This window comes from Spinacia oleracea, chromosome 6, assembly GCF_020520425.1.
Source record: "Spinacia oleracea cultivar Varoflay chromosome 6, BTI_SOV_V1, whole genome shotgun sequence".
NCBI lineage: Eukaryota > Viridiplantae > Streptophyta > Magnoliopsida > Caryophyllales > Amaranthaceae > Spinacia > Spinacia oleracea.
In genome coordinates this window covers 144,261,513-144,271,870 of record NC_079492.1, presented here as the reverse complement: position 1 = coordinate 144,271,870, position 10,358 = coordinate 144,261,513, and the positions used below count along the sequence as shown (strand labels likewise).

The following is a 10,358-nucleotide window of genomic DNA, read 5'->3' as shown; positions in this document are numbered from 1 at the left end:
TAACATTTTTGTGTGATGTTCAGTTTTTCAACTCTCGTGTTCAACTTATAAAGAATCTTGTTTAGTTTTAGGCAAAATATGTTCAATACTTTTGTGTGATGTTCAGTTTCTCAACTCTCGTGTTCAACTTATAAAGAATCATGTTCAATTTACACAAAATCATGTTCAACTAAATTTAACACTTTTGTGTGATGTTAATTATTTTTATCTTTTGAACAATATATGATGTGATTATCTATCAATTATGTTTGGCACCAAAAACATCTATCGTATTATGTAATTTGTGTAATTGTGAAATGTTAACTCAAGTTGCATTGCTTAACTTTTGGTTGTGATATGTATTAATTTCATTAATCATAGTAATTAGTATTAGCTTCATCTATTTACGCTGATAATATCGCTGAACAAATATTTTCTTCTTTTTGAAATGATTAATTTGCTACTTTGTTAGTCTTGATTTTGAGTGATGTTCAGTTTTTCAACTCTCTTGTTCAACCTATAAAGAATCACGTTCAACTTATAAAACTATAATATGTTCAATACTTTTGTGCGATATTCAGTTTCTCAAGTCTTATGTTCAACTTAAACAAAATCACGTTCAACTAAATTTAACTTATTAAACTAATATATGTTCAATACTTTTCTGTGATCGGTTTCTCAAGTCTTATGTTCAACTTACACAAAATCATGTTCAACTAAATTTAACTTATAAAACTAATATATGTTCAATACCTTTGTGTGATGTTCAGTTTCTAAAGTCTTATGTTCAACTTATATAAAATCATGTTCAACTAAATTTAACTTATAAAATTAATATATGTTCAATAATTTTGTGTGATGTTCAGTTTCTTAAGTCTCATGTTCAACTTATAAAGAATTATGTACAACTAAATTTAACCTATAAAACTAGTATGATATTTTCAAAAGCATTTTTTAAGTAGGTGCTCATTATTCTTTAATAATGTTCAGATTTTATAAGCAGATGTTCATTATTCTTTACTAAAATATCAAAAGTGGCGTTGTCTAAAAATTGCCATGTTCAGTTTATAATTCATCATGTTCAACTTATAGAAGATGATAGTTCACAAATAAGAACATTTTTGTGTGATGTTCAGTTTCTCAAGTCTCATGTTCAATTTATAAAGAATCATGTTCAACTAAATTCAACTTATAAAACTATGATATGTTCATAAATAAAAAACACTTTTGTGTGATGTTCAGTTTCTCAAGTCTTATATTCACCTTAAACAGAATAATGTTCAACTAAAAACATTATGATTTTCTTGCAGGAAGGTAAATGTTGATAAGAATGCGGCAATAAAAGAAAAAAAGTTGATTTAGAAATGGAAGATATGGTATGAAGAGATGTTGTAAGAATTGAAGAAGAATTGAAGGCAGAAGCAACAAGAAAAGAATCTGGAAATAAGGTCGCAGATAGAAAGAGAAAAGAGACCGATGTACATAAAAAGTGAAGCCGAAAGGAAGGAAACAGACAAATTAGAAGCATATAGAAAGAGAAAATAGTAAGTAGAAGTAAATAAATGAAATGTTCATTTTTTAAACATGAATGTTCATTAAATTACTTTAAATGTTCATTTGTGTGTTTTTTATGTGTGCTTCTTGTATCTTACTCAAATGTTCAGATCTTTTTTTTAGGAAAACAACTGTGATAAAAAAGTTTTTAAAAATAAAAAATTCAAAAAAAAAAAAAAAAAAAAGAGGACACAGAATAATGGACTAAAAAAAGAAAGGAGAAATCACACAAAACTGCTAAAACGGAATATTTGTAGCTCATATGCATGCAGAATTGCATGCATAGGTATGTTCAGAATTGCATGCATAGGTATACATAGGTCTTCAGTCTGGGCTGGTCCAAAACGACTTAAAATTAAGTTTCGGACCGGATAAGTTTTTTCCTTAGAAAAAACATATCCGGTCTTAATTCGATTCGGGTTTTGACCGGTAAACACACCTCATCACTCCTGGCAAAACAAATTACTGTAGAAATTAAGTTAGCGCGCTATTCCGTCGTTAGTCGTTACCCAAATTTACTTACCTTAAATTTCTATTTCTTGAATTCAAACTAATTTTGTCTGTTAGTCAAAAGTTTTACCATAAAAGCAACGGCTACCCCATTCTCTCTCTTCCTCTCCCCTCACTCATAACTCTATTCTCGGCGACAAATTCGTTCAATTTTCGAATCCAAAAAAATCTGACTCCAAAATACCCAACTTCAAAATTGGAACAAATGCTAATCTGGGCAAACTTACCTGCCATCTGGGTATCTCTCCTTTCCCCCATTTAATCTCTCATTCTCCCTCCATTTTTCCTTGATTCTTCCTTTTTGCCTGGTAAGAATCCATCTCTACGTTTTCTCCCTCTTCCAGAAATTTATTCCTTTTGCTCCTCAAACGCTTAATTGCTTTCTTAATTTATTTGTTAGCTTGATTTTCCGTGAATTGTCATATTTTTCTGAATTTTTAGCTACTGGGGTTTGATTATCGATTTTTGATCGAAGGAAAGGGAGAAAAATTAAGATTAGTGATTCAATTTTTCTGGGCCTAGCACAATTGAGAACTTCGATCATCTTTCTATCTCAAATCAAGCTTATTCCTAATTCCAAAAAAAAAAAAAAAAAAAAAAATTAGTTTGGCCCTTATGTAGAGAGACCTTTTTAAAATTTCTTCCCAGTAATATGTAAACTGTAAATTTGTTTATACATTTTTTGAAGAATTAGGGTCTTCTTTTTTCCATATTAGGGTAATTTTGTTTAATCGGTCAATCTTAAAGGAATTTGGCCAGCTCAATTGGTTATTCTAGGTTAGAATCTTGTTAATGTTGTAATATAAACATTAACAGAAATAAGCTTTTTAAAAGGGGGAAAAAAGGGTTCTGGGGTTGTAAATTAAGGGGGAATTTAAGGACAATGTCTGCTGGTGCTGGTGTTGCCTTGAGTTCCTTTTACGAAGATATGGTGCATTTCCCGGGTTATATAGATAACCGGGTGAATTTGCACCAAACCGAGTCAATTTTAGTCTATCTTAGTGTTGCCGGGTCTGTGATTCCAATTCGGGTTATGGAATCCGATTCGATTGCTTCTGTTAAACTCAGGATCCAAACATGTAAAGGTTATGTAGTTAAGAAACAAAAACTTGTTTATGGAGGTAGGGAGTTGGCCAGGAATGATGGTCTTGTTAAGGAATATGGTGTTAGTGGTGGAGATGTGTTGCATTTGATCCTTAAACTATCTGATCTCTTAGCCATTATAGTTAGCACTGCTTGTGGGAAAGAGTTCGAGTTGCAAGTCGATAGGCATCGAAATGTAGGGTACCTTAAACAAAGAATCTATAAAGAAGGGAAAGGGTTTGTTGACCTTAAAGATCAAGAACTCTTTTGTCAAGGTGAGAGGCTTAAAGATCAGAGTCTAATTAATGATATTTCCAAGACTAATGATGGTGTTATCCATTTACTTGTTAAGAAATCAGCCAAAGTTAGGACTATTACAGTTGAAAGAGATGTTGAACTTGAACTTGAACTTTCGGTTGTGGCATCGGATGTTTTGTCTAAAGATGAATGCAATAAGAAACAATTTGGTGAGCTCTATCCTTTATCATCTAACAAAGTAGTGCCTAATAGAGATTCTTGGTTAGAACCTGTTGTTGTTAATGTTCCTACAATTGAATTACCATTAGCATTTCACAATCTGATTAACTCAGCAATTGATGGGTTAGATAAGGGTAACCCACCAATTAGATCAACAGATGGTACTGGTGGTGCTTATTTCATGTTCAACCCATCAGGTCAGAAGATTGTAGCTGTGTTTAAGCCCATTGATGAGGAGCCCATGGCGGTTAATAACCCACACGGGCTACCCATCTCTGAAAATGGTGAGGGTCTGAAAAAAGGAACGAAAGTTGGGGAAGGAGCATTGAGAGAAGTTGCTGCATACCTTCTAGATCATCCGATGAACGGGTTTTACTCGTTGAATCGTGATGCGATTGGGTTTTCTGGGGTGCCACCAACTGCATTGGTTCGGTGTTTGAACAAGGGGTTTAACCACCCACAAGGGTTTGAAGGTACTTTGAAAGATGTAAAGATTGGATCTTTGCAAATGTTTATGGAGAATGATGGTAATTGTGAGGATATCGGGCCTCGGGCTTTCCCTGTGGAAGAAGTTCATAAGATCAGTATTCTTGATCTTAGGTTGGGTAATGCAGATAGACATGCTGGGAATATTCTTTTCAAGAGAAATGGTGTTGATGGCCGAATTCAGCTTATTCCAATTGATCATGGCTACTGTCTGCCTGATAGTGTAAGGATTCTCTCTTCAGTCTTCTAATTACTGTCATTGCTTCTAGATGTTTTTCAGCACATCAACAATTCAAAGTCATAACAGATGCTATTACCAATAATACATTATAAACATGTGAACATTTTTTCTAATCCTAACATGGAAATATGAAACATGAAAGTAGGAATACTACGAAAGTGAATTATAATTGTGTGCCTTCTATAGTTAGTTGGTTGAAGCCACTTGGAATAGAAGTTTTGAACACATTACAATTTACATGTATATGTTAGCCATGTCATATTTTTTCCCGCGTATTACAATATCCATTAGCAACAATCACCCAGTTGCATGTAGAGCTACATGTACTTGAGTCGTTTTGTTCTTTTAATCCTTCAAAAAACACATATTTACCTATTAAAAGCACATTTTTACAGACCAAAAAGCACATCCGCTCTAAAAGAACATATTATTGAATACAATGCAATCTCTAAAATAAATAGATTTTTTCTGAAAAATGTTGTGCTTTAAGCTGTAAAGTTGTGCTATTTAAACCGCCAAAATGTGTTTTTAAATTGAAAATTTTGTTCTTTTTAATCATAAAGATGTGCCTTTAACCCTGTTGCATGTAGAGCTATATACATGCAACCAGGTGCACCTTCTAATTTGTGCGTTAGCCAATATGAATCGTATCAATGATCAATAACATGAAAACTTTTGCTATATATTTTGTGCTTGATAGCCAATGTAAATCATGTAAGAGTATGAAGATTGTGGTTTGAGCCTCATAACTCATGCCTTGTTCTTTTGGCAGTTTGAGGATTGCACATTTGACTGGCTATACTGGCCACAAGCCCGTCAACCCTTCTCCTCAGAAGCCATCAAGTACATAACATTACTAGATGCTGAAAAAGACCTTGCATTGTTGAAGTTCCATGGCTGGGACGTACCTATCCAGTATGCTCGGACTCTGCGCATATCCACAATGTTGTTGAAGAAGGGAGCAGAAAAAGGGATGACACCTTTCGCCATTGGAAATATCATGTGTCGTGAAACACTAACCAAGGAATCTCTTATTGAAGAAATGATCAACGAAGCTCAGCAGTCGTTAATTCCTGGAATGAGTGAAGAAGATTTTCTTGAAACCGTTTCCCAAATCATGGATTTCCGACTAAACGAGCTCATTTAACAACAAATCATGGTATAGTTATATTTGCCTAATACTATGTATAATTATCATCAATGTATTTTGTATGTTATATGTATAGTCTGAAAATGGAAGCAGTCCAGTTTTGGAGGGACTGTCGATTATATATGTCGAGGTTCTTTGTCACTAATTTATGTTGCTTCTGGTCTTTGATGAAGCAACTAATTTTTGTTAACACTTGTAACAGAGAACAGAAAAAAGGCCATAGCTCTGTATCAGACCAACATATTATTAGGTCTGATATCTGTAAGTCTGTACTGAAACGAAGCAGTTTCAATTCTGTATACATATTACAAAGTATTAGTTAAATCTTGCTCTTTTCTTGTCAATTTTTTCTGGAAAAGGATCTGTGTAATTGAATGAAATCATGGTTTTGGTGTTTCCTTCTGAGTTTGCAATAAAGAGCAGTTGAATGCATACATGCTGATTTTGTGCCTGCAGATATTTTGTCACAGACTTCACTGTGATCTTGTTCTTGACTTACATTTTATAGGCTTAATTGTTCCTTGAAATTCGTGCACCGAATTCGGATTTACAATCAGCAAATCACACACTTGACTAATGCTTTGATATTTATGAGAAGGTTTAAGGAAATCATTCAGAGAAGGGGAGAAAGTGCAAAATGCCTAATCATGAATATTCTACATTTCTAACTGTTGTTGTCAATTTGTCATTGCACTACCCTATTTCATAATGTATGACAGTGAGACTAATCATGAATATTTTACCTTCTCTTCATACTTTACTCTCTGTATGACTGTAAAAGGGCGGTGGCCATTTTATGCTTTATGACTTTAGAGATAAACATTTGGACACACTAGATACATACTACGAAATACATGCGTGTACTAATGAGATCTTGGTCTAGTGGTTAAAATTAAAAATTTGTGTACTATAGATATCAGGTTCGAACTGTCCCTTCCCATTTGAAATTTGTATTGCTTTTGTGGCAAAGAAATACTACGTATGTTTTACATTCTTGTTTTCTCAAAGTATAAAATTCAAAACTTACCCATCAATTTCATTAATCAACTTTTTTGTTCTTACAACGATATAGCCTTGTCTACTAGGTACGTATTTATCAGATAGAAAAGACCTCATGCTAATGAAACTCCATTTCTAAACATCAAACCATGTGTTTTTCTCCATACATTTTTATTACCGCATTAACGGAAATTTATATAGAACAGAGAAGAATGAGACTGCATTATTATTTTACTATACCAATTGCTTGTTGGTTCAGTGGTGATTGGGGCTGAATTTGGTAGGGAGAACCCGTGTTCGATCCCCCGCAACAATAATTGGGAGGGTGCTGGAACCTAACCACCCAAAATTCGCCCCGAATCCGGATTAGCCTTAAGGTGAACCAGGTACTTACACACAAAAAAAAAAACTATTATTTACTACTATTACCATGATTTATTACCGCCTATGAAACAAGACACAACGATTTACGTCTGAAACTGTGCTTGTAGTTGGGCCAACTAGTCAGTAACTTTTGTTGGGCTATAACTGCCTTCCGGTTGGGTCATATTCTAACAACTTTGTTCTCTAGCCTTTTTTGTTTGATTTTTTTGCCATTCTTTTCTTCTCAAAAGAATGTAGGCACTCTAGTATTTAAGTGATTAATTAAGTGGACATGAACATGATTACATTAAGATATGAATTAAGACAATAAACCAGCATCGAGTCCCTCTACCTTGGGAGTTGGCATGGGTGATGTAAGCATAAAACATGTATGACCACAACCTTAACCATTCAAGACTAACATGATTTCCAATATATGCTCAACGAGTCAATGCTGTTTTGTTCACTTCACAACATTCAAGAACCCTATGTTTTGCTTTTAGCTTCATCTTTCAATTATAAATTCAAATTTTGCCTATATTCACGAGTGGAGCCTAAGTTTCTACAAATAAATAACTTGTGCTTTTCTTAGTTTTTACCTTAGTTGACGCAAATTGCACAAAATTAATGAATACAAATAGAGTGCCATATGCAAGTTACTAACAAATATAACAAACTTTTCTTATACGAAGTATGTAGTATTACTATACAACACAATCTCCAACACATGTTACATGTATAGAATTCCAAATTTGAAACTTTTTTTTCACATCACATATCACTAAAGATGGTTGTGGGTCGGCTCGACCGATCGGCACGAAAAAGCTCTGCCCGACACGAGCACGAAAAAAGTACGGCCCGACAAGAGCACGAAAACCTGGACAAGGCACGGCTGGACTCGACCCGGCACGGCAAAGCACGCTAAATTTAGTAAAATTAGTCTTAGGCACGACGGGCCGACCCGACCCGACACGAAAGCCCGTGAGCTTGGGCCGGACCTGGGCCCTTTTTTAACGTTTTGGCCCGGCACGACACGAAATATAGTATGATCTGATGAAACCGTAAATACATTTAGATTTTGTTCTTTTTCACCTGATCTGATTTAATTTTTCAAGTTTTTGGTATAACTAGTTGTTGGATCGTGCGCTAGCGCGCACGATTCCCCAAGGTATACAAAATTATATTTGTAAAAACAAAAGGTCTTGCGCGCACTAGGTGTACAATAAATTTATTGTACACCAAGATAACTTTTACCCAATTTTTTGTAACTTTAACCTAATTTTGATTAACTTTTATATTAGTAATAAAAAATTTGATAGATAAACATTTTAAAGGGTTAAATGATTAATTTTATACATTATTTGTCATTTTAAAGAAATAAGTTTTACTAAAATGAAAAAATTTAACACTAAAAAATACATAACTTTTACATATATAAGCTTAACTTTTAAGCATTTTGAGTTAACTTTTACTTTGGTGTACAATATTTATTGTACACCCATTGTAAATAAGAATTTGTGTTGTCAAAATGTTACTTAAAAGCTAGGAACTTGCAATTTATGGTAAATGCTAGAAATGATATGTTAAAGTTAGAGGTTGGATTTACATGTAACAGGAAATAGAAACCATATGCGTTTTAATTGATAGTTCGAATGTACAATATATAGGAAATTATACCCAAAGAAAACAATACATTTTGTATAGCAATGGAAGGGTGAACCCGTAAATGCTCTATTGTTAAGAATAAGACAAAATAAAACAAAAAAGGAAATGAGGAGCATGCACGTAAATGCACTATTGGGTGAATAATAATCAAAGTATAAACCTTTATAAGTGTTAGAATATAGTCTTAATATGATCTTATTTTTATTTAAATCTTAATTTCCAAATAATGTTATAAAAAAAACCCACAATACACCATTTCTTGTTTTCTTTTAAACATAACACAAAGCCCAAGAAAACCAAAAGGAAAAGTCACATTTTCACACTCTCATTATTTGACTCCCCACACTCACTTTCCTCTCTTTTGACTTTGTCATCCATTGTTATTTTCCCCCTCTCTCTCCCTCCTTCAAACAAACTCCATCACCATTCAAACCAAAAACATGTCCACCACCAACAAACCACCGCATTATCCTCCACCACGCCACTACCCACCACCACCACGCCCACCACAAGTACACCCTCCACCACGCCACCACCCACCACCACCAAACCCACCACAAGTACACCCTCCACCACGACATCACCCACCACCACCATATCGCCGCCCACCAAAACCCCCAAAATCCAACCGCTCCACACTAGCATCCTGCATTGTAGCCACAATCTTCCTAATCTTCCTCATCATCCTCCTCTTCATCATCTACTTCTCTCTCTTCAAACCCAAAGACCCAACCATCACCATAACCGCCGTCCAACTCCCTACCTTCACCATCTCCTCCAACGGCTCCATCGTCAGCTTCACCTTCTCCCTCTACGCCGCCATCAAAAACACTAACCGTGCCCTCTTCTCCCACTTCGATAGCTCCCTCCAGCTCCTCTACGCCGGCAATCAAGTCGGTTTCATGTTCATCCCAGCTGGTAAAATATCCGCCGGAAAAACAGAGTTCATAGGCGCGACGTTTTCTGTGAAGCCGTTTCTTATCTCGACGACGGCAGCGGGAGGGGACACTCCGGCGTTAGTGGGGAATATTCCGGTGACGGACGGGATAGAGAGGGTGAAGCCGACAATGGAGGTGGAAATGAGGATGGAAATGGTGGGAAGAGAGAGAGTGTTGGGGGTTTTTAGTCATCATGTTGAGACTGTTACTGATTGTCGCATTGCTGTCGCCATTTCTGATGGATCTGTGCTTGGTTTCCATTGTAGCTAATTTCCCTTTTTTTACTTAATTGAGTAATTTCAGGAACAATTTTCGGGATTTGTGCTTTAAGAGGATTTGTTAATGGAGGATTAGTTAGTAAATTAATTTAATTAGTTTGCTGCAATTGTAAAAAGTTTAACTCCATCGTTATGTATTTTGTGGGTAATGTAGGATTCTCTCTCAGTTTTTTTTAGTTGAGACATTTTTTTTAGTCAAGTTTGTTTAAGCATATTTTTAATTCTTATAATATACATACGAAATATTTAATTATGTTAAAGAACAAATTATAAATATTTGATACTTCGTATTTTGAAAATATTTATCAAGCCGAATTTAAGAGCAAGATTAGCTCTAGTACGAGTTATAGTCTGAGCAATAGTTTTATTGAGTGTTAACCTATGACCTTCCATTTAAGTGGGAGAGTATGACAAAAGTCCGAGCAAGAGTCTTGGAATATCAAGACTCTACTTGAGACGTTTAAACTGTAAAATCTTTGTTAAATAATTTTATTATTTTCACAAGTTTGAGAAGTCTTGAATGAGATGACGGGTGAAGTGAAGAAATTAAGTAAGTCTGATAGGATCTTAACAAGAATTCGAGAAATTGAAAATAAATAAAAAGCTGATGTGGAAGTCTGAGCTCATACTAGCGC

The 10,358-nt window shown here is 34.8% G+C and overlaps 2 protein-coding genes across 2 annotated transcripts; both read left to right on the top strand.

The window, feature by feature from the left end:
- Positions 1–2,133: 2,133 nt before the first annotated feature.
- Positions 2,134–5,878, top strand: LOC110786397 (phosphatidylinositol 4-kinase gamma 4). Its single transcript, XM_021990950.2, has 2 exons — positions 2,134–4,312; positions 5,103–5,878. The coding sequence occupies exons 1-2, from the start codon at positions 2,927–2,929 to the stop codon at positions 5,475–5,477; spliced, it is 1,761 nt and encodes a 586-aa protein (XP_021846642.2). The 5' UTR covers positions 2,134–2,926; the 3' UTR covers positions 5,478–5,878.
- Positions 5,879–8,778: 2,900 nt separating this feature from the next.
- LOC110786368 (uncharacterized) lies at positions 8,779–9,922 on the top strand. Its single transcript, XM_021990913.2, has one exon. It carries the CDS (start codon positions 8,948–8,950, stop codon positions 9,713–9,715), a length of 768 nt encoding a protein of 255 aa, XP_021846605.1. The 5' UTR covers positions 8,779–8,947; the 3' UTR covers positions 9,716–9,922.
- The last annotated feature ends 436 nt before the right edge of the window (positions 9,923–10,358 follow it).